Genomic DNA, 21,091 nt, shown 5'->3' with positions numbered 1-21,091 from the left:
TGTGTGGACAGGAGACAGTCTGACCTGCCATAAAGACAGAAATGTGTTTAAATGTCTGCTGCTGTTTTGACATATTTCCAAAATATCAGCAGTGAATTGAAACAGAGATAAAGTTATTTGTTTTATTTTATTCTGCAGCTCTAAATGCATTTAAAATGCATTTTAAATAGATTACAGGCATTATTTGAGTACAAGTGTTTATTTGATCCATCCATCCATCCATTTTCAACCACCTATCTGAGGCCGGGTCGCTGGGGCAGCAGGGTGAGCAAAGTACTCCAGACATCCCTCTCCCCAGCAACACTTTCCAGCTCCTCCTGGGAGATCCTGAGGCATCCCCAGGCCAGATGAGATATGTAATCCCTCCAGTGTGTTCTGGGTCTGCCCCGGGGCCTCCTACCAGTGGGACGTGCCCAGAACACCTCTAACTGGAGGCGCCCAGGAGGATCCTGATCAGATGCCTGAACCACCTCAACTGACCCCTTTCGATGCAAAGGAGTAGCAGCTCTACTCCGAGCTCCCCCCAGATGTCTGAGCTCCTCCCCCTATCTCTAAGGCTGAGCCCAGACACCATTCTGAGGAAATTCATTTTGGCCATTTATATCCATGACCTCATTCTTTCAGTCACTACCCAGAGCTCATGATCATAGGTGGGGGTTGGGACGTAGATGGACTTCTCTACAACAGTCCAGCACAGCGCCCGTATCACTGCAGATGTCCCACCAAACCACTGATCCATCTCATGCTCCATTCTACCCTCACTCGACAGTAACTCACTCTCAGTTATTTGAGACTTAATGTGCTTTATTACAGTTAATGGGCCGCGGTGCAGCTGCGTGAACTTGTCCTTTACAGTCACAGTCAAGATGGTGGAGACGATAACAAACACAACTGATTTATTCTTTTCATAAGGTGCCCAACTTTGGTGGATCAAAAAATATCAGATATGGAATTAGTCTGCAGATACTTCGGTTCATAACTTCATAACAAACTTTTCTATGGATGTCATTTTTTTCAGGACATGGCGAAGGCCAAAATATGTCCTGCAGCAGACAATTGAGCTTGTTGTTTTAAGCTGAGATGTACAGTATACAACAGTTTATTTCAAACATAAGTGTATTTGGCGTGTCTTTACTGCAGTGTTGTGTTACTTATCTGCCATCATTCGTATGTTGGTATGTGATATCTCTCTATCTCTGTAATATCTCAGAGGTTTGGGTCAGGCTCCAGTAGAAGTACTGTTGAGTTCTCCATTAATTACAAATAAAAGTACAATTCAACATTTAATTGAATTAAAGTATTGAAGCAAATCCCCAGTGAGAGTGTTAAGTTACTGATAACCAGGTGAAAAAGATTAATCTGCTCTTAAATCAATAAAAACACTGCATGCTCCTCTTCTGATTTAGTAATGTAAAACTCATCGTGTCACTGAGCTGAAACAAAGGCCGAATTTAAAGCTCCTAAAAAACAGACTGACTTCAGTCTAAATATAAAATACGTGCACATACAAAGGAAGCAGAGATTCCAGCCGTCAGATTAATGAAGTGAAGTAAAAATTCAGGCTGATCGTCCTGCTGAGGAGCTGTGGTCTCCTTCATCTAACCACAACCAGATGCACAGGATTAACATACTAACACACACACACTCACACACACCCAGTGTGGCACCGAGCGCCCCCACAGTTAAAGCCCCTCCCCCTCTTTCCTCCTTTTGTTTCAGCAGTATTTCAGCACGGATCCTTTAAACACTAAATGCTCTCAGTTACTGAACACATCCAGTTACTGCAGATCCTTCATGATTAAAAAGTCTCGTTCATGTCTGTTTGACCTGTGAATAAAAACTCACCCCTCATTTCATCTGGAGAATCAAATTTGAACTTTAGTTTCAGGCTGGTGTAAATCTGTGATGCATCAATCCACAGTGTGCATCATTAAAGAACAATAAAGCTGATGTCAGTGATCTGATGATGAGGATGAGAGCTGCAGTTACAACTTTATATCAGCTGTCAAGTACTAATACTTTGTTACAGTACTTAAGTATTTTTGGGAGTATCTGTACTTTACTTCTGTCAACTTTTGCTCCACTACATTTCTTCTAAGCATGTTTGTTATTTACTACAAAACAGGGAAGGAAGGAAGGAGGGAGGGAGGAAGGGACGGACAGACAAATGAAGGAATGCCATGGCAGGAAAAGCAGATTTTTTTTCTTTAAATCCTTAAAGGTGTGAAAAATACCTCTTTTTTTCTTCAAGCATAAAGTACGCTCAATTTTTAAAGTGGCATTCATGTTAGAAAGAAATAAACTTCATAATCCTAAAAATTCTGACTGCATGCTTTTTATTACCAGCATTTAGTTGTACTTTTACTGTCCAGTACATTTAAAATCATAGTATTACTTTTGATACTTAAGCACAGAAAATATCAGATACTTTAAGACTTTTACTCGAGTAATACTAAAATAGGTGACTGTAATTTCTACCCAAGTCATTTTCTGGTAAAATATCTTTCAGGTACTTTATCCACCGCTGTGTTTATGAACCAAAGCTAACAACATGTAGTCTGTCTCTTAAAGTTTAGTGACTTTCCTCCTCTGTGTCTCTCAGCTCCAAGTCCACTGGCTCCTACTGAGGACGCACATTTTTGAGAACACAGATTTATGGTTTCTTCAGTAATTCCCTCAAACAGCAGCTCACTGTAGTTTTTATCAAACAAACAGGAGGAAATAGTGACTTTGTTGGGGTTGGGGATTTTCAGCGGCGGATAAAATCTGGTGAGTGTTTTCAGCAGAAGCACGGTGTTTGTGGGATTGAGTCTACAGTGTGTGTGTGAGCCAAGTATGTGCGACTCCTCTACGATAGGTGGAGATATGCCCCCTTTCAGCTTGTTAGTATTGGACCTTTTTCCTGTTGACCTATTACGTCACAGACCAAACAACGGACAAACAAGTTAGCTACGGTTAGCTAGCTGCTAACTGGTACCATGGTGGACAACTTTACAGCTCTGTACATTTGGTCCGTCCAAAAAGTCACGGCTCTGGATGTAGATTTCTCCATGTTGTTACCGGCTTCTTCTTCTCTTACACATTTAATGCTATTGGACTTCTGGGTCAAAGCCCGGGGCGGAAACTGTGGAGCATGCTCAGAGCGCCTCGGTCAGTTTGGGTCTGATTGACTGTATACATGCAGGAGTCACATGATCTGGGTGTGTTAGTCCCACTGTGAGAAATTAACTTTAGGACCATTTCAGTCACACTAACATGTTTACAGGGATTTTAAAAGTCCAGTTTCAGTCCGATTTAGTTTTAACAACATCGGAGGGAGAGGATACATCATTGCATGTAGAATATCACAAGGTTTGTCCTTTGACTGTTTTACAGGAAAGTTTTCATCTTCAGTTTCTCACAAAAACATGGTAGATAACTTTAAAGGGCCCTCAAATCACCGGGCTACAGTCGACGGAGAGCCGCTGTGATTTCAAACTACAGTAAAAACACATGACCATCATTATAAACTTATTATGCTAAACAATAAAACACCTGAGAAACACAACCACAGAGCAACACACTCTCAACTTGGTGATATCATCTTCAGACCTGAACAAAGAGACAGCTCAGAGTTTAAATGATTCATCAGGACAAAAGAAGAAGAGGCAGGTAACAAATATGTGAGAGAAAGGAATGTGTTGCTCTGACGGCTTTATCAAAGCTTCAACACACACACACACACACACACTGAGCTGTCACAGCACTGTGGTGTGAGTTACACTGATATTACAGCCTGCAGGGTAAAAGGTGAGTCAAGCACATAACACAACATACTCCCACTCACTCCTTTGTGTCTGTCTCTCCTGTCATAAAGTGCAGCTCGCTCTACCATCACCGGGCTGGTAAACCCCTCCGCTCGCCGTGGGGCTCTGACCACCACAATACCAGGAAGAAACTGTTAACACACTCACACAGTCACACACATCTACTATACACAAACCAAGTGTTGGCCTACATTGTGGAATTCCAGGCTGAACAATGAGCTTTAAGTGTGTTTGATGTTTGGCAGCCAAAAACATTTTAATTATTTAACTACGACCATCATCATCATCATCTTCATCGACCAATCCACTGGACGCGTATCTCTCTGACTGACTTTAAATGGCTCAGAATGGGGTAAACAAGGTTTGATATAACATGCTAATAACAAAACATGCTATTGACATGACAGTAAAAGTTTAATCCTAAAATGATCATAACACTTGTTACTGAGACTCGTACTTATGCCCCACCCACACACACATACTCATTGACTGATGAATTGGTGCTGGTTATCTGTATTATTATCACAAATATATCTTTGTGTTTCATCAATGTCTGAGCTCCATTTCAACATCACATTTCGCCTCCCCATTGCATCCCCATGTGCACTGCAGTGGGCACAAAGCTAGCATCGTGTCAGCTGACTAAGCTAATCAACACAGCCAGAGCTAGAAACAAATGCATATGATTGGCTGACGCTGCACTGCATCACCGTGAGGTATTTGGGGGAAATTTAAACCATAAAACGTCACATTTGTAGACATAAAAACAACATGTCTCTCAGCAGTTTGGATCATAGTGAGAGACTCAGACAAGCGGAGCCTGTGGGTGGATGTGGATGTATCCTAACCTCCCTCTGTGTTATTTCCTGCTTTCTTCTTCCTGTTTTCTACATGTGTCAGTGTGTATCCATTGTAAGTGACCGGTCTGTGTTCTGCAGGGGTCAAAGTTCAGCTGCTTTTGTCTCGACAAATCAAAGACTTTCACCGGGAGGTCGCAGCAAAACTCAAAGTAGTGAGATGGTAAACATAAACACAGTTGAGTCACAAAATCTTTTGCTGGACACATTTTCCCCACAAATACAACATGCTAATGTTATTAGCACAAGCCTATGGTATTTTACATTGTATAAATTAGCCTAGCTATTGTCTTCACAATTTATTTTTTGTTATGTATGAAATAAAAGTAAATAATAGCTTCGTTTCCACTGAGGGAAATGGTTTCAGCTTACAGAAATAACAGGATGTCTGTGTCGCGACGTGAAGTTATATTTCTAGGGAGGTGCACATCAGGCTACGGTGTAGGTTAGGACAGTTGGTTGGTTGGTTTGTAGTCAAGCAGTAAACACAAACAAGTGTTGTGTGTGTGTGTGTGTGTGTGTGTGTGTGTGTGTGTGTGTGTGTGTGTGTGTGTGTGCGTACCAGGGTGGTTGAGCAGGTGGTTGAGTCCCTCCTCCAGCTGAAGGTCTATGGGTGAGTCTCTTCCTGGTTCCCAGTCCACATCTCCAGCCTCGCTCTCTCCATGTCCGCTGTCTTTGGTGCTCTGCCAATCAGAGCAGTCCTGGCCTCCATACCTGCACACGACACACACAGACACGTACACACAACTGTCAGATTACATCACACATGCACTCACTCCAACAAACATGTCCCAAACACTAAGGACAGGAATAATACTCTAATGAATCCTTCATCAGAAAGTCCAGTTCTCTGGGGCGCCCATTAGCTCTTCTAGTAGAGCAGGCTCCAACCCATGGCCCTTTGCTGCATGTCATCCCCCCTCATTCTCACGCTACAGCTGTCCCATCGAGTAAAGGCAAAAAGCCCCTGACAGATATCTTTAACAAAAGGGAATTCGATTCTCAACACTCGTTCACCAGTTTGCTTTGAAACAAACTCAGTGTAAAAGTTCTTATTGGACATTTCTCAACCACAGACTGTAACTAGAACACTGACAGACCAAAATTAGACCCAATAAGTCAACTGTCAGTTAATTTATATATATCCCAGAATCACAAATTAGTTCCAGAGGGATTTACAGACTGTATAACATATGACATTGTCTATCTTTAGACCTTTAATTTGTAAAGAAAAAGAAAAAAGTGTTGGTGTAGTAAAATATTTCCTACTTTTGCAAAATATTGTTTGTGTAAAAGTTTTGATGGAAAACTTTTTGTCTGATGCAAGAAAACACAGACACTGCTTTTAAGTGAAAAATAATTTACAGAAAATGAAAAGAACGTTTAAATTCATGCATAAAACATGATGTCAGCTGAATTTTAAAGACCCGCTCCAGTTAGAAGTGTTTTCTTCTGTTTACGTCCTCTGAAATGTCTGACCTACAACCCTCCTTGTCTTACAGGGGTTTTTTTCACAGAGAAACAAAGAACATAAATGTAGATAAAGAGCAGACAGGAGTCGGTGTATCAGACCAGAGCTTTGGTGGTTTGGTGCAGGGAGATAAAATGGTGATAAAATGCCTGAGGTTTCAGGTGACAAATCCATTGATAACCACACACACACACACACACACACACACACACACACACACACTCCTGTAAACCTGTAGAGCTGTAGTATCAGAGTGTGTAGCCACAGGCAGGCTCAGACAGGAAGTGTCAGTAGGATAAAGGTGAGCTCACGGATGCGTTAGTCACTCTGAAGCAACCACACAACCTCATTTTATTCCCGTAAAAAAACAAAGATTTAAATCTTATCTGACTGGTGATGATGATGTTACTGCATGATTTTATCACGGATGTGTCAAACAACAACTCTCCTGTCAGGATTCACAAAATGATCAGAGCATAAACGTCCAGTGTAGGATTTATGGTGATATAATGGCAAAAAATCAATATAATAAGTATGTTTTTTTTAGTGCATAATCACCTTAAAATAAGACTTGTTGTGTTTTTGTTACCTTAGAATGAGCCGTTTATATCTACAGAAGGAGTGGTCATCATCTATGAAGATCACCATGTTGTACCGCCATGTTTCTACAGTAGCCCAGAGCTGACAAACTAAACACTGACTCTAGATAGGGACATTCGCATTTTCATGTCGGCCACCGTAGTTAGCAAACCCTCCGCGAAACTGCTTTATTCAGTGTTTTTACCAGGTTTAAATCACCTGGTCTGTTTGTTTCTGAGAGGAAGAGACCTTTGTGGATAATTCAGCTCCTGAACAATGAACGCTGAAGGAATTCTAACCAGGAGAAGTTTCAGCTGGTTGCAATCTGCAGTCCTCACTGCTAGATGCCACTAATTCTCCCTAAATCTGACACACTTCATCTTCAAAAAGGAGCTTGGCAGTAAGAAAACACCACTTTAATCCAGGACTTTCAAACCTACGCACATGAGCCTTTCCTGATCTGACATCAGTACGTTCCACAATCCTCACAGATGATGCTCCGAAGTGATTCATATGACTGTTTGACTGTATCCATGGCACTGTTAGATCAAGAAGAACCTCAAGTACAAAAAGGTGTGTGGCATGAAACAGTGCCCTGTGTGTATCAAGGTGATGTCAGATCTAATCTCATCGCCACGGTGACGCTGAGGTGGCTGCTTCCTTTCAGAGACTCTGAATCACTCAGATAGAGCTGCTATAACCTGCCTGTGTACACACCCTCACACACACACACTTTAACACACTCCTGGGGGTTATGAGACACTCTTCCTGTGACACTGAGTTTCTGACTTTGTGTCCTGTTTGTGTGTTGCTGCTGTTTCAGTCGCAGCTGGTCAGTGGGTCAGAAACATGAGGAAGACATTTATCAACTTCAGTCTGTCACCACGTCAACAACAAGCAGGCGCCCCCTCTGAAAGGGTCACAGAGGGGGTAGACATCTGACTAGGCGGTTATAACTGTGGTAATAACCACAGAGAGGAGCGGTTTCACAAAAACAACCTGCAGTGTCCAGGTTCAGGAACAAAAGAAACCATCTGTGAGCTGTTAGAATACATGGCATTCCCCTTTAATGTGTGTGTGTGTGTGTGTCCTGCTATCAGAGTCGGTGTGGTTTGATCAGAGAGCGCAGCAGTGATCACAGTCTGAAACCTGCAGCCAGCTGGTTCTGAAACAAACCCCTGCTGATGGACTCAGAGATGGAGACGAGGAGGAAAGATTCACATCAAGTGTTTTCTTCAGGATTTCAGTCTGTTTTAAAGTCAAAGTGTGTGTGGAGTTTAAAAGACTGTGATTTGTGTCAGTGTCGGTCTATCACCACCTGGAAGAAGATGATACAGTGAATAGCTGACGTGCACTGCAATATCAAATCTACTGTAAAACAACATCATGAACTGAAAAACCACAGACAATACAAACTAAGCTCAGTGTGACCACCTGACATCAGGTTACAGTAAAATTAAATGACTTTCAATAAGTGCCCTGATTTTTTACTCTGCATCTAATGTCTACAAATACGTCTGCATATGTTAACAGGATCTGAAGGCAAAAGGATGAGATTTTGTAGCACATTTTGTAGTCCACGTGGTGTTTACCAATAATATTTGAGCAGGCTGTAGTTGCAAAGAGGCAACGGAGGTGGAACACATTGGACGAAATGTCCTGCATACCCATCATAATTCTGCACTAAGGGGAAAAAACGCTCTGGGTTGTTTGTATTTCTTTAAACCAATCACAGTCATCTTGGGCAGTGCTATGCCCAGGTGAGCGCTGGCATTAAAATGGCCATCAAAAGAAAATTCCACATGAAACATTAAAAGACATTTTACGTTGTTGGTTGCTAGCACAGACGTTGTGAAACAAACATTAAACTTTCACCTGGGAACCTGCTGTTTTTTCCCGTGTGAAAGCGAAAGTCAATGGAGTTGTTTTAATTAGAATGTAGTGTGCTACAATGTGTAGCATACTATGCTAGTGACATATATCGTGTGATGTTACATTATGTAAATATCTTATTAAGCCAAACCATGATGTTTTTTCTAAACCTAACCATGTACCTTGGTTGTTTATTACATACAAACGTATTAGTTTGTAGTTTTGTTAGCTTAATTAGCTGGCTACCTAAGTTTCATGGGTCCATGTCATTGGTCCGACATCCCATTAGTCCGACGGTCTGCAGTGCTTAACGGCTCCCGGCGGCATATTTCTGCCTTGATGGTGCGCCGCGACCGCATAGGCGTCATTTAGGTATGGCGAGGTATGGCAGCTGCCATACCTTGGAATCGGGACAAAAAAAAAAAAAAAAAAGAGGTTCTGTAGTCATCTTACTTGTGAGTGTCCTTCATATTTGTTGCAAGTGATCAGATGTGATATGTTAGATAGTCTGAGGCGCACTGGCTGGTTGTTTTCATTGTATTGCACTTAAATAGGTCAATAATATGCTCATCAGTGAATACGAGTGTTAGTGAATCAAATTGTTCGCCACTTCGCTCCTCCGCGAGTTATGAGTTATGTGAGTTATCTGTGTGTTGTAAAAGCATTTTGCTCTGCTGCTGTAGACAGCCTGTCTAAATGATGTCTTGAAGCCTGTCTGATTGTATGTGGGGGGTTTTTTCTTCATGTCGGCATGTTAAGCTTGTATTTTCGGTCTCTGGAGACACTATACAGAGAGCTCGCCTATACAGTATTGTACCAAATTGGCCTTCGTTTTACTGTGTTTCATACACCGGACCCCTTGGTTATCTTCTAGAAATGAGCTTTTATTTTGTTTATTTTCTGTGAAGGTAAACACATGACTAATGATAATTAAACGTCCGCTCGCTGTCCGTGGTGCTGAAATATGCGCCAAAATAGATCTCACCAAGTCGTGCATTACATGCAGACATGAGGTATTATGAATGTGAGAAACAGCTTCATGTCCTTTGAAACAGTTTTCAATAGCATAGTATGTACTTCTGACAGGTCAAAGACCAAAGTGAAGTTTTATATAAGTTCATATTTTTGAAACTCCATCATCAGTAGCTCTGTGACGTCATGTCATAATACCATACCTTAGCTTTTGCTGAAACGACGCCCCTGCACGACCGGCTCTGGGTCAGCTGGGAAAGGCTTGAGGCGGAGCAGGCTCACGGCTTATGTGTTTGTCACTTTCTTTTTCATTTTAACCCACACCATGATCTTTTCCTGACCCTAACCAAGTGGTTTTTGTGCCTAAACCTAACCAGACCTTAACCACAGGGCACCATGATGATTTCGGAACGGACTTCGGAACAATGGGTTTAATATGGTGGGAACAATGGGATGTCGGACCAATGGGCTGTCGGACCAATGGGCAGTTCCCAGTTTCATTAGGTTTATTAGCTGGCTAACATGGCATCAGTTTTATTAGCTTAATTAGCTGGCTACCTAAGTTTTATTAGCTTTATTAGCTGGCTAACATGACTTGAGTTTTATTAGTTTAATTAGCTGGCTAACATGACGTCAGTTTCATTAGCTTAATTAGCTGGCTACCTAAGTTTTATTAGCTTTATTAGCTGGCTAACATGACTTGAGTTTTATTAGTTTTATTACCTGGCTACCCGAGTTTTATTAGCTTTATTAGCTGGCTAATATGACGTCAGTCTTATTAGCTTTTAGCTGGCTATCTGAGTTTTATTAGCTCTATTAACTGTCTAACATGACTTGATTTTTATTAGCTTTCTAGGTTTCTTAGGTTAGTTCTACTAGCTAGCTAACATGACTTTAGTTTTATTCGCTTTATTAGCTGCTACTTGAGTCTGCTTTATTAGCTGGCTAACGTTACTTGAGTTTTATTAGCCTCATTAGCTGGCTAACATTACGTGACTCTTATTAGCTTTATTAGCTGGCTACACTGTTGCCAACTCCTCAGTAAGAAAAGTAGCTATTGGCTGTCCTAAAAGTCGCTAGAAGTTGCTAAATGACGTCATCGCCTAATTTGCATAATTGTCCATATGCATGTAATTGTAATGGCTGCTGTAGGAGAGAGGAATAACGTCGTGGGAGAGACAAAAACTGAGTAAAAAAACTCCCTGAATATGTTTAGAACTACAAATGAACCTTCTTTCAGTGATTTATATTAGACAAAGAAAATTTTACATTTACATCCCGCCCTGACTGTAAATCAGGTCGGGATCAGAGCGATAGATCAGCCAGCGGTGGTTCCGCGCATGCGCGATTCACTTGCAGTCTGGACGTGGAGGGGTTAACTCCTGCTCTGACTGCTGCTGGGAGGGAGGACTGGGCCGTCTGTGAGTGATTTGGGGCGAGAGAGGAGCCCACGGCAGCATCCGCTGCTTGTTGAGAAGAATAAGAATGATACGTGCTCTCACAACAGAGTCTCCAGAAGTCTTCAATAACATCAGAAAAAGTCGCTAGATTTGTCGCTAGTCGCTTTTTTGAAAAAGAGTCGCTAGAGGGGTCTGAGAAGTCGCTAAATATAGCGACAAAGTCGCTAAGTTGGCAACACTGGCTGGCTAACGTTACTTGAGTTTTATTAGCCTCATCAGCCAGCTAACATTACGTGACTCTTATTAGATTGATTAGCTGCTACTTGAGTTTCAGTAGCATTATTAGCTAACTTGAGCAGCAGTGAAGAAACTAACTGGTCATACACGTGGTCTCTCAACTTCAGCTCTACTCTCACAACTCAAGTTGTTAATCAGACTGTAAACAACTGCGGTGCACAGGAGAGGAAGTCTTGGCTCAAACGTCTGCTGGCTACACTTTAGCCTCTGAATTATTGACCTTAGAGGCTGAATCATTGTCAGACTGATAGCCGTTCAGAGACTGACTTTACCTAAACTTTATGCAAATAGCCCAGAGTTTGTGACAACATGTTGCCCTAAGATGAGACACATTAACCCCAAAAAATACAGATCTTGTTTATTTAGTGAAGAATCGACCTGTTTTAGCCCATAAACTTTTTATACAGTTACATGTGTAACATCGCCATAACTTTTCATATTAAAGAACTACACACTTCAATTCCAATAAACTCACGTGGGTAGATGCTGTAATGTCAGTTTTAGGGTTTATAAATGAAAAACAACAACAATAATGTAAAAGCCGTTCAGGACAGACAGAGACGTGAAACCATAAATCAAATGTGAAGGTTTTTCATTACCCACAGAGGGAGCAGTTTGGTTTGACTTTGTTGTGGTTTTGTTGTGTCTACACTTCAGAGGAGGAGGATGGAGGATGAAGGACGGAGGAGGATGGAGGGATATATTGAGGACAGGGATTAAGAGGAGGAGGAGGAGGATTTCGACTGACCTGCCATTGCGATGGGAGTATTTGTTCCCTCTGAAGTTGGGCCTGGGCTGCAGCTGACCCTGCCGGAGGAGGGAGAGGAGCTGGGAGATCTGCTGCAGGGAGGAAGAGGAGGGATGAAGAAGTTAGAATAATGACTTTAAATATTTGTTTCCTTCCACCTTCTTCACAATGACACCCGTAGGTAAACTGACAATAAGTCTTAAATAAGTCTTAAACTTTGGGTTTCAAGTGCCAAACAAACCATAATGCACTCTAATATTTAGCCTTGACTTACCGTTTTTTTATGCGACTTTATTACGGGAGATAAGGGGAAATTAATGGATTGGTGACACACTTTTTAATAACATACTTTTAAATCTTTGGGTTTGGGGTAGAAAATATCAAGTATTTAAGACAAAAGGCTCAAGTCCAACTGAAGTCATGAGTCATTGGTGTTTTTAAAGTCAAGGTTGAGTTACTAGTCTTGTTTGATTTTGTCAAGTCAAGTCTAAAGCCATAAAATCTGTGACTCAAATCTGACTCGAGTCCAAGTCATGTGACTAGAGTCCACTCCTCTGAGTTGTTTCTGACTGTGTTAATGTGATCAGTGAGTGTGTTGGTGTATGAACAGTGTGTGACGCTCAGGTAGAGAGTGAATAAACATTTTCTTTTTTTTTCGAACAGTGTGAGAACGGAGCTCCTGCGTCCGTCTCACTGCTCACAGCTTTCTGCTGACAGCTCTGTTATACAGCGGATACACACTGCACACCAGGGAGGAAACACACACATACACACACACACCGGGGAAAGTAAGCATATGCATGTGTGTGTGCTCGCACACTAATATATGTCTTTGTTTTAGCCATGACATTTGTGTGTTTTTGCACGTGCATGCTGCAGCAGCGACAGGAAATGGCCTCTACGTAAAAGCCTATTCTTCTCTGGCTGGCTTCCTTCGAGGATGGATCTGAAATATGGATGAGTGGAGGAGGGATGTGTGTGTGTGTGTGTGTGTGTGTGTGTGTGTGTGTGTGTGTGCAGAGGTGGAGGTGAACAATAAATCCCCTCCTCCCAGACATCCAGCAGGCCTCTTCCTCTGCGACCTCGAGGGAGGAGAGAACGTCTGAGGCATGAGGGGTGCCAACTGGGCCAAGCGGGAGGGTAAAGGAGAGGAGCATGCTGGGTAAAAAAGAAAAAGGCCTCTTCCTTTCTCTGATGGGATTCACATGAGGATGTTGGACCTGGCTGAGCTCTTTGTTCTCTGTCTGCTGGGCGTTGGCACCAACTTCTGCCCTCTGTGACGCCAGTCTGTGTTTTAACCAGCGAAGCATTTCTACAGTTTAAAACTGTTCCTGACGCCAGGACGATGTTCTGACTCTCTGATTGTAAAAATGTATCTGCATGTTCCTTATTAAATATGAAATGGCAGGTATAAAGTGCTGAGTGGGTTCTTTTCCTCTTAAAACAGCAGCCAGCCGTGGCTCCGTCTCATAAACCCACAGAAAGTTTATAAAGACATCAAACACTGAATTTTAGTGAAATGACATCTGATCCTCTAAATTCAATTTTTATGATGAATTTCTTATAATCAGAGGAAACTTTGATCCTGCTGCAGAATTTATTTGAGTCACTGAAGAGGACACTTCACATGACCAAAATATGTCAGTAACTTCAGTCTGATTTTGTCCACATTCCTTTAAACACTAAGTTGAGATGAACGAGTCACATGTAACATTTTAACTTTTCCAATTTGATTTACTAAACATGGAGAAGTAGTTAAGTTTTTATGCACCACATATCTCTGAGTTCTTTTAAATGAAGGCAGAAGACTTTTTTGTTTGCTGCTGCCTTTAATGTAATCAAATATTTGTTTATTTATTCTTGTACTTCATATTTGGCTTGTCTTTATTTACTATTCTCTTGCTCCATAATAGCTGTTTTAAATCGCTTTTAAATGTCATTTCATAATGTGTTTCTTTTGCACTTTGTCTTGATGCTCTTAAAGTTTTACATAAAGTTTTACACTTTGGACTGCCTTGTTGTTAAGATGTGTTTGGTCTTCAACAGGGGGTCCATAGAGTTACTGCAGGGGGGGCCGCCAAATTATTGTTTGGGAATTTAAGTTTTTTATTTTTCAAAAATTAAAATGTGTCTGTAAATACTCTTATAATACACATTATTTGTGAAAATAAATTGGCCTATTCATACAAGAAGCATTTAATTTACAGTACATTATTGATAAGGTAACTGTTTCCTATGAATTCTTGTGCATTCATGTGAGCTAGCTCCGCCCATTAACCCCCAATATGCCCCAATATGGTAAGTACACATTATTGTTTATTGGCCTTAAACTAATTAGTTAAATCAGTTTTATAAATTTTAGTCAAATTAACTAAAAACTAAACTAAAAAAATTGTTGACTTAAACAATTCTGTCAAGCTCATGAGGGAAGAGTTTTTGTGTCAAGTGAACATAAAGTTTTTAGCATTTGTGTAGACTTTACATTAAAATTTGGTGTCATGGACAGATTGGGGTTTACAGTGTGCACTGATTGAACCTTTTACTGCAAACACAGCAGTTTTCTGAACCTCAGTATGGTTTCATCAGTGTGTGTAAGGCCGTGCTTTATCGGATGACAGAGGTTTTAATGATGTTCACTGTGAGAGTGTGATATTGACCTGGTGTGAGTGGTGCTTCATACTGAATGTGGATTCACTCCTGAATGATCCTTGATCTGAAGAAGTTACTGAACCATCACAGCTGAAATAGTTCCCAGTAAATGTTCCTTCTTGTTTGCTGAAACTACAGTGACCAGCTTTTTATTAAAGGTGACACTTTACAGTTTTGGTCTTTTCATGTGATTTAGTGACAAAAAGAAAAATACAGAAAAAGTATCTCTGACTCTTCCTCGGTATCTCTGACTCTTCCTCAGTATCTGTGACTCTTCCTCTGTATCTCTGACTCTTCCTCAGTATCTCTGACTCTTCCTCAGTATCTGTGACTCTTCCTCAGTATCTGTGACTCTTCCTCAGTATCCTGCTCTGAACTCTGAGCTGCTGTTTTTAGCTGTATTTCTTCCCTCTGCAGCAGCTCAGCTCGCTGACACTGATTTTTGGGTCATTTGTAAGTGACAGAGCAGCGTGTCAGAGTGGTGTTACCTTACACTACAAACACATCACCGCTTACTTTAGCTGGCCTCACCCCCCTTCACCTCCTCAGACCCCCCCACGTCCTCCTCTCCTGGTTCCAATATGAATCTGATATGTGATATTCAGTGAAAAGGACTGTCAGAGCTTCTCGGGGGGGATTTCTATCTGTGACACATGAGCACCTGAATAAACTCACTGCTTTCTGGCTTCACAGTGATCCATCTCCCACACACACACACACACACACACACACACACACACAAACTTCCTCCTTACTCCAGCCTTCAGGCTGTCTGAGTAAGTCATCATATAGGAGGCTGAAAAAGCAGAGAGGCTGCTGGGAAAGTGTAATGGAAGCTGGTCTGTGGGGGGACGTCTGTTCAGATTAATCTCAGAGACTGCAGGGAGACTTAATTACTCCAACAGTAACTGTAAGCACATGTTGAAATAAATGTGATCACACGTTTTAAATGGAAGTCAATGACATTTAAATGAGAGCAGCAGCAGAGGAGCATTAACCATGATGTTCCAGCTGTTGTGGAAAATGTATAGAAAGACGTTTAGTTAGATCATTAATGAAATGTATATAGAAGAGGCCTAAAAGAAAAAATAATTGGAAGCATGAGTTTTAGTCCTATGATGTGATGTTTGATTTATTTTAAAGGGATAGTTCAGATTTTTAGGAGTGGAGTTGTATGAGGTACTTATCTATAGACAGCCTATCACATACAGTAGATATCAGTCGGCACGCCCCCAGTTTGGAGAAGTGGGCAGGAGTCTGACATGGAAGTTAAACAATCTACTGCTGTGAATGGGGGCCGCAGCAAAACATTGTTGTCTCCTTTGGTCTGAATCAGGGACTCATGTTGTTCCAAAGTTGTATAATTGCCTAGAGTTGGTTCGTGTTCTCACGGCAGCATTTACAAGAGGACCAGATCAAATGCCTTGTGTGAGAAAGCTGCTCTTGATTGGTCAGAATTTCCATGTGGGAAAAATCCAGGAAGTAAAGCAAACGTTGAAGAAGAGTACACTTGCAAGATAAATGTGACACTTTCTAATGTCACAATGGAGGGACAACTACGCAGGTTGATTTTAGCGCTGCTCATCGTGGACTATATTGCTTGCAATTTGTTTATTGTCCTTTTCCTTTTTTGTGATCAGTTGTTTAGTGTTTATATTACAGGCGGTAAAGACAGTGCTGCCGTCACAAATGTGGCACAATACAAGAAATACTGGTTCCCTTTCCCCTAATCCCCTAAACCCTGACGAGGAGAGACCAAAGTACCGGAGATGCAAATACTAGTAGCTTAGTTAAGTAAGGCAGATACTGACTAACAATCATAATTGTCATCATAATTATTAACTGCAGTACACTGCTTAGCTTCCATATCGGACTCCTGCCTCCTGTGCGATACTGTACACCATACAACCCCACTTCAAAAAATCTGATCTCTTTCAGTTATTTAACATGTGACATTCACATACGAGTCAAGAAACCAAGACAAACCATTGCAATTCACTGACAGGTACCACAGAGGAAGAATCAATGAGAAATGGCAGCTCACCTGCACTTCTGGGGAAGCTGATGAAAGCTCGATGGAGTCTCCAAACGCAGCCATGGACAGTCGAACCAGGTTTCGAAGCATCTGCCGATGTTCTGCATCGGGCCCCCCTCGTCCCTCCGAGGTCCTCGGCCTCCTGAGAGTCGCCTGGGATGATGAACTCAACCGTTCCGCCTCCTCCCCTCCAACGTGAGCCTGACGCTTCAAGGTGCTCGAATGTGAGACTGAAGAGGATGACGAAGGGTTTCTTGCTTTCCGAAGACTCCTGTATGAGCTGGCAGGCGTCAGAGGCAAAGTGCCATCAAGTTCAATATTCCCAGGTTTCCGTAGCGTCTTGCTGTGGTGGGTGGCAGGTTGATCCCCTTCAGGGTAGCCTTGGGAATGGAAGCTTGTGTTCATGACTGATGGCGTTAAGGTATACTGCCTGTCAGTTTGTGGATCGTCTGACACCATTGGAGGCGGAGCCAGTGGCTGGGCTTCACTATCATCCTCAAGAGGCTCCTCCTTTCGCCCTCTGATGACAGGAATTAGCTGGATGTCAGACTTCCTGATGTTCTTCTGTGGGCGCCTCGGGTGGCGAGTGTACGTCGACTCAGCCTGTCTGCAGTTGTACGCCCGGCTGTCCCGTTTCTCTGGGCGGCAGAATGTTGTTACCAAAGCGATGGCCAACAGGAGCAGCAGGCAGGTGGCACCCAGGCAGATCGCCATCATCATGGTGAAGCTGAGCTGTCCGCGGGTGCCAGGTGAAGAGTTCTTCAGGTGGTCCCTGAGATTGATGAAAGTCACCTCCAGAGTGGCCTTGGTGCTCAGGCTGGGAGTGCCCATGTCGGACACAGCAATGTTCACCTTAAAAGTTTTCCCAATGAGCTCGGTGGCGTTGGTGGTGTTAACAAACAGCTGGCCTGTCATCTGATCCAACCAGAACAGCCCATCAGGGTTTCCATCTGTGATGAGGTAGCTGAGCTGTCCGTTCAGCCCCGAGTCTGGGTCCTCTGCCTTTATGGTGGATGCAAGGAATCCAACAAGTCCCTCTCTGACCAAGTGATTGATGGGTGAAGGGGTGGAGTCCTCTTCTATATCATTCCCCAGCTCCGTCACAATCTCCCCCTTGTCTGTGTTGACAGGTACACTGAGAGAAGCCACACCTTTTCTGGGCTTTGGCTCCTTTATGACAGGGTAGTTGTCGTTCACATCCTGGATGTCTATTTGCACGGAGGCCGTGCTGGTGAGAGGCGGATGACCCTGGTCAACTGCCTCCACCGTGAAAGAGTAGGAGCGGGATTCCTCGTAGTCTAGAGGACGCTGGACGCTGATGACTCCACTGGTCGGATTGATGGAAAAAGATTCGGTGTCAGTTTCCACTTCGTTGGGGTTGCGTATGAAGTAGGACACTCTCCCGCTGAACTCCAGGTCGACATCGTGGGCTTCAACTTTGAGGGCATGGAGGCCTGCCACATTATTTTCCTTGACGGAAGCCTTGTAGAGGGAGGTGGAGAACACCGGGGCATTGTCATTCTCATCCAGAACATGGACAGGCAGGTGTTTAACACAAGACAGCGGAGGATCTCCGTAATCCTGGGCGAGCAGCGTGATGTTATACTGCATGACCTTCTCTCGATCCAAGCTGCCGTCTGTAACAATCATGTAATTGTCACCATGGATGCGTTTAAGGCGGAAAGGGCCTGATTCTTCCTGAATGAGCGCCCTCACTTTGCCATTTTCTCCTGAATCGGCATCAGAGACCATCACCAGAGCCAGGAAGGTGTCCAGAGGTGCTCCTTCCAGCACAGTGGCCACAGGTGAGTTGGGTGGAGTCCAGGTCATGTGTATCCTCGGGGCGTTGTCGTTTACATCTTGAAGCTTCACGTGCAGTTTGCAGTGTGTGGGGATGGCGTTGGGCCCGCGGTCACGAGCCTGGATGATGACTTCATAAGAGGGTTGGGCCTCGTAGTCCAGAGGAGCTTTGAGACTCACAGCTCCACTTTGTGGGTCCACATAGAAAAGTCTCTGTACCTCTGGGCGGGTATGCTTACTGAGTGAATACTCCACCTCCCCATTGGCCCCCTGGTCCGGGTCAGTGGCCTTGAGGTTGATGATGGTTGTCCCTCGGGCTGTGTCCTCAGATAGCTCCACAGTAGGGGTGCTGTCCTCAAACACTGGGCTGTTATCATTTGAGTCCTGAATATTAACACGCACTAACGTGCTCCCAGACCTGGGTGGGTTCCCTTTATCCCACGCCACCAGGGTAAGGTCAAACGTGTCCTGAACCTCCCTGTCCAGCTCTTTGATCACTACCAGCTCTGCCTGTTTGGTCCCACCTGGTGCGACTGTCACGTCCAGAGCAAAATGTTGGTTGACGGACAGCGAGTAGGTTTGAAGGCTGTTTGGCCCCGCGTCAGGATCCACCGCCCGGTCCAAAGGGATCCGCATCCTGAGGCTGGCTGTCTCTGAAATCTCCACTTCCTGCAGCGTGCTGGGGAAGCTGGGACTGTGGTCGTTCAGGTCCATCACCTCCACGCGAACTCGCAGGCAGTTCACAGCTCCACTTTTCCTGTAGAGGACACTGAAGGCCAGCTCGCACAGGTCCGACCCACGGCACAGCTCCTCCCTGTCCAGCCGGCCCTGGGTGGAGACGACCCCGTCTCGAGTGCTGACGGAGAAGGGAAGGGCTTTCCCGTGCTCCACCACCTGGAAATCCTCCAGGAGGCCGCTTTCATCCCTCTGCCGGAGGTCATCGACCAGCCAGCCGACCCGGGTTCCCGTTGGCTGCTCCTCCCAAACCCGGTACTGGATAGTTATCGATGACGGCTCGGTGGAGCGAGCGTCAGAGCAGAGACTCAGAACCAGAAGCAGAGCCAGCAGCATCATGACGTGAAGTAACAAAAATCTCTAATGGCTAAACGCACATTTCTAAAAATCTTCCTGTGAAGAGTTTAAAATTTAAAATGACTTTGAAACTGTTTTCTTTTGAAGTAGATGAGAAAAATATCCTGTTTATCTACAACGAGCATTATATAAGATAAAGATCAAATCCATTTTTTCTTCACAATAATCCTCAGTTTCTTCTCGTAAAAACAAAAAACCACAAGAAGAAAACGGAATACCTAGAAAAACTGAAGCTCCAGCCTGGTCAGGAGACACTTTTAGAAAGCTATCATTAAGATATCATCCTGTCTCCGTCCACACTCTCTGCCTGCTGGTGTTACTCACTCATACAGCTGCTGGCCTCCAGCCTCTCACTTCATCCTCCTCTACTCAGCAAAGTTTTGCTCCGACTGAGAAAGTTTGGATGTGGGTTTCCACATGCAAGCGGAGCCGTGGCCAATCCAAGGGGAGGAGGAGGGTCATATGCAAATGTATCCAGACTCAACACAAAGAAAAGCCCTCGTGCCCTGAGGAAACTCACCACAACTCTGGAGTGCTTTTAAAGAAACACGATACCACCTCTCGGTCACTTAAAGCCTTCAGTCTGCATAAACTCATCACAGCCTGCAGTGTGGGCACTTAAATCATCTGGAAAATCTGTGTTTTGTTAACTCTCAGTGGGGCTTAAGCCCACAGCAGCACATATTTGTACTTCATCACGGTGACGTACGATGTGAGATATCTGAACTCCTATACAGATAGGAAGATAAAAATGCAGCGACAGTTTGAGTGCTGTCAGTCAGTAACTCTCTGCTCCATTAAATTCTCCATGAAAGCAGACGGGCTTTTTGCACAGAGTAAAAACAGTAAATTATCATCGTTTAATCTTTAAATCCAAAGTTTGATGGGTCCACAGTCGAGGACGTCCAACACAATGACAGCTTTCTTTTCTCTTCTCTGAAGCAGCAGTTGTTTTGGTTGTTTGTCCTTGGAAATGAACGAGATGATGTGGTTGTTTTCATGCAGGAAAAAATATCCTTGAAGATTCAGCCAGCTATGAAGTGAATGTTTAAAATTCAGATGCCTGTCCTTAATGTGACAAAACCCACATTCCAGCTTTTTCAACAGATGTAATTATGAAGCGTCAGAGCGTTCATCACCAACCACGGAGGTCAAAATCATTTCCAGCAAATCAGCAGGAGCTCATTTCAGTCATTCCTCTGCAGTTAAAGGTTTCTTCATCAGCACAGCGAGATAATTTCATCACTTTATTGAGTCCCAGAGGAAGAATCACGCAGAAGCCACAGAAATGAATATATTACCTATTTTGTTAGCAGGCGATTTAGAATTCAATCACATGAAAGACGTGCTCCAAATGGACAACTCTGGGTTTTCATAAAAAGTTTCATGTAAATTTTTTGTGTCATGTTCCTTTTATGTAGACGTTGAAAATATCTTACTGGGCCAACGAACAGTGCAGGCTGTGACTGATTAACTGTAATACTGATACAAATAGTACCAAAGCCGTGCAGAC

General features: G+C 43.3%; 1 protein-coding gene across 2 annotated transcripts in view; it reads right to left on the bottom strand.

Annotated features, from left to right (window-relative positions):
* Nucleotides 1-19,964, bottom strand: part of pcdh12 (protocadherin 12) — a 24,205-nt gene extending 4,241 nt beyond the window's left edge. The window contains exons 1-3 of one of the 2 annotated variants that reach the window (XM_050042528.1): nucleotides 16,696-19,964; nucleotides 12,003-12,094; nucleotides 5,226-5,377 (exon numbers count right to left, since the gene is read on the bottom strand). In XM_050042528.1, coding sequence (XP_049898485.1) covers nucleotides 5,226-5,377; nucleotides 12,003-12,094; nucleotides 16,696-19,560 — 3,109 coding nt within the window. In that variant the 5' untranslated portion in view covers nucleotides 19,561-19,964. The remainder of the gene's footprint in view (nucleotides 1-5,225; nucleotides 5,378-12,002; nucleotides 12,095-16,695) is intronic. The other variant, XM_050042529.1, reaches the window with a different exon arrangement.
* Between the last annotated feature and the right edge of the window lie 1,127 nt (nucleotides 19,965-21,091).

The sequence above is a fragment of the Epinephelus moara genome, chromosome 4, assembly GCF_006386435.1.
Source record: "Epinephelus moara isolate mb chromosome 4, YSFRI_EMoa_1.0, whole genome shotgun sequence".
Classification (NCBI taxonomy): Eukaryota; Metazoa; Chordata; class Actinopteri; order Perciformes; family Serranidae; genus Epinephelus; species Epinephelus moara.
Note: the sequence above shows the minus strand (reverse complement) of the source record. Positions and strands in the feature narration are given on the sequence as shown.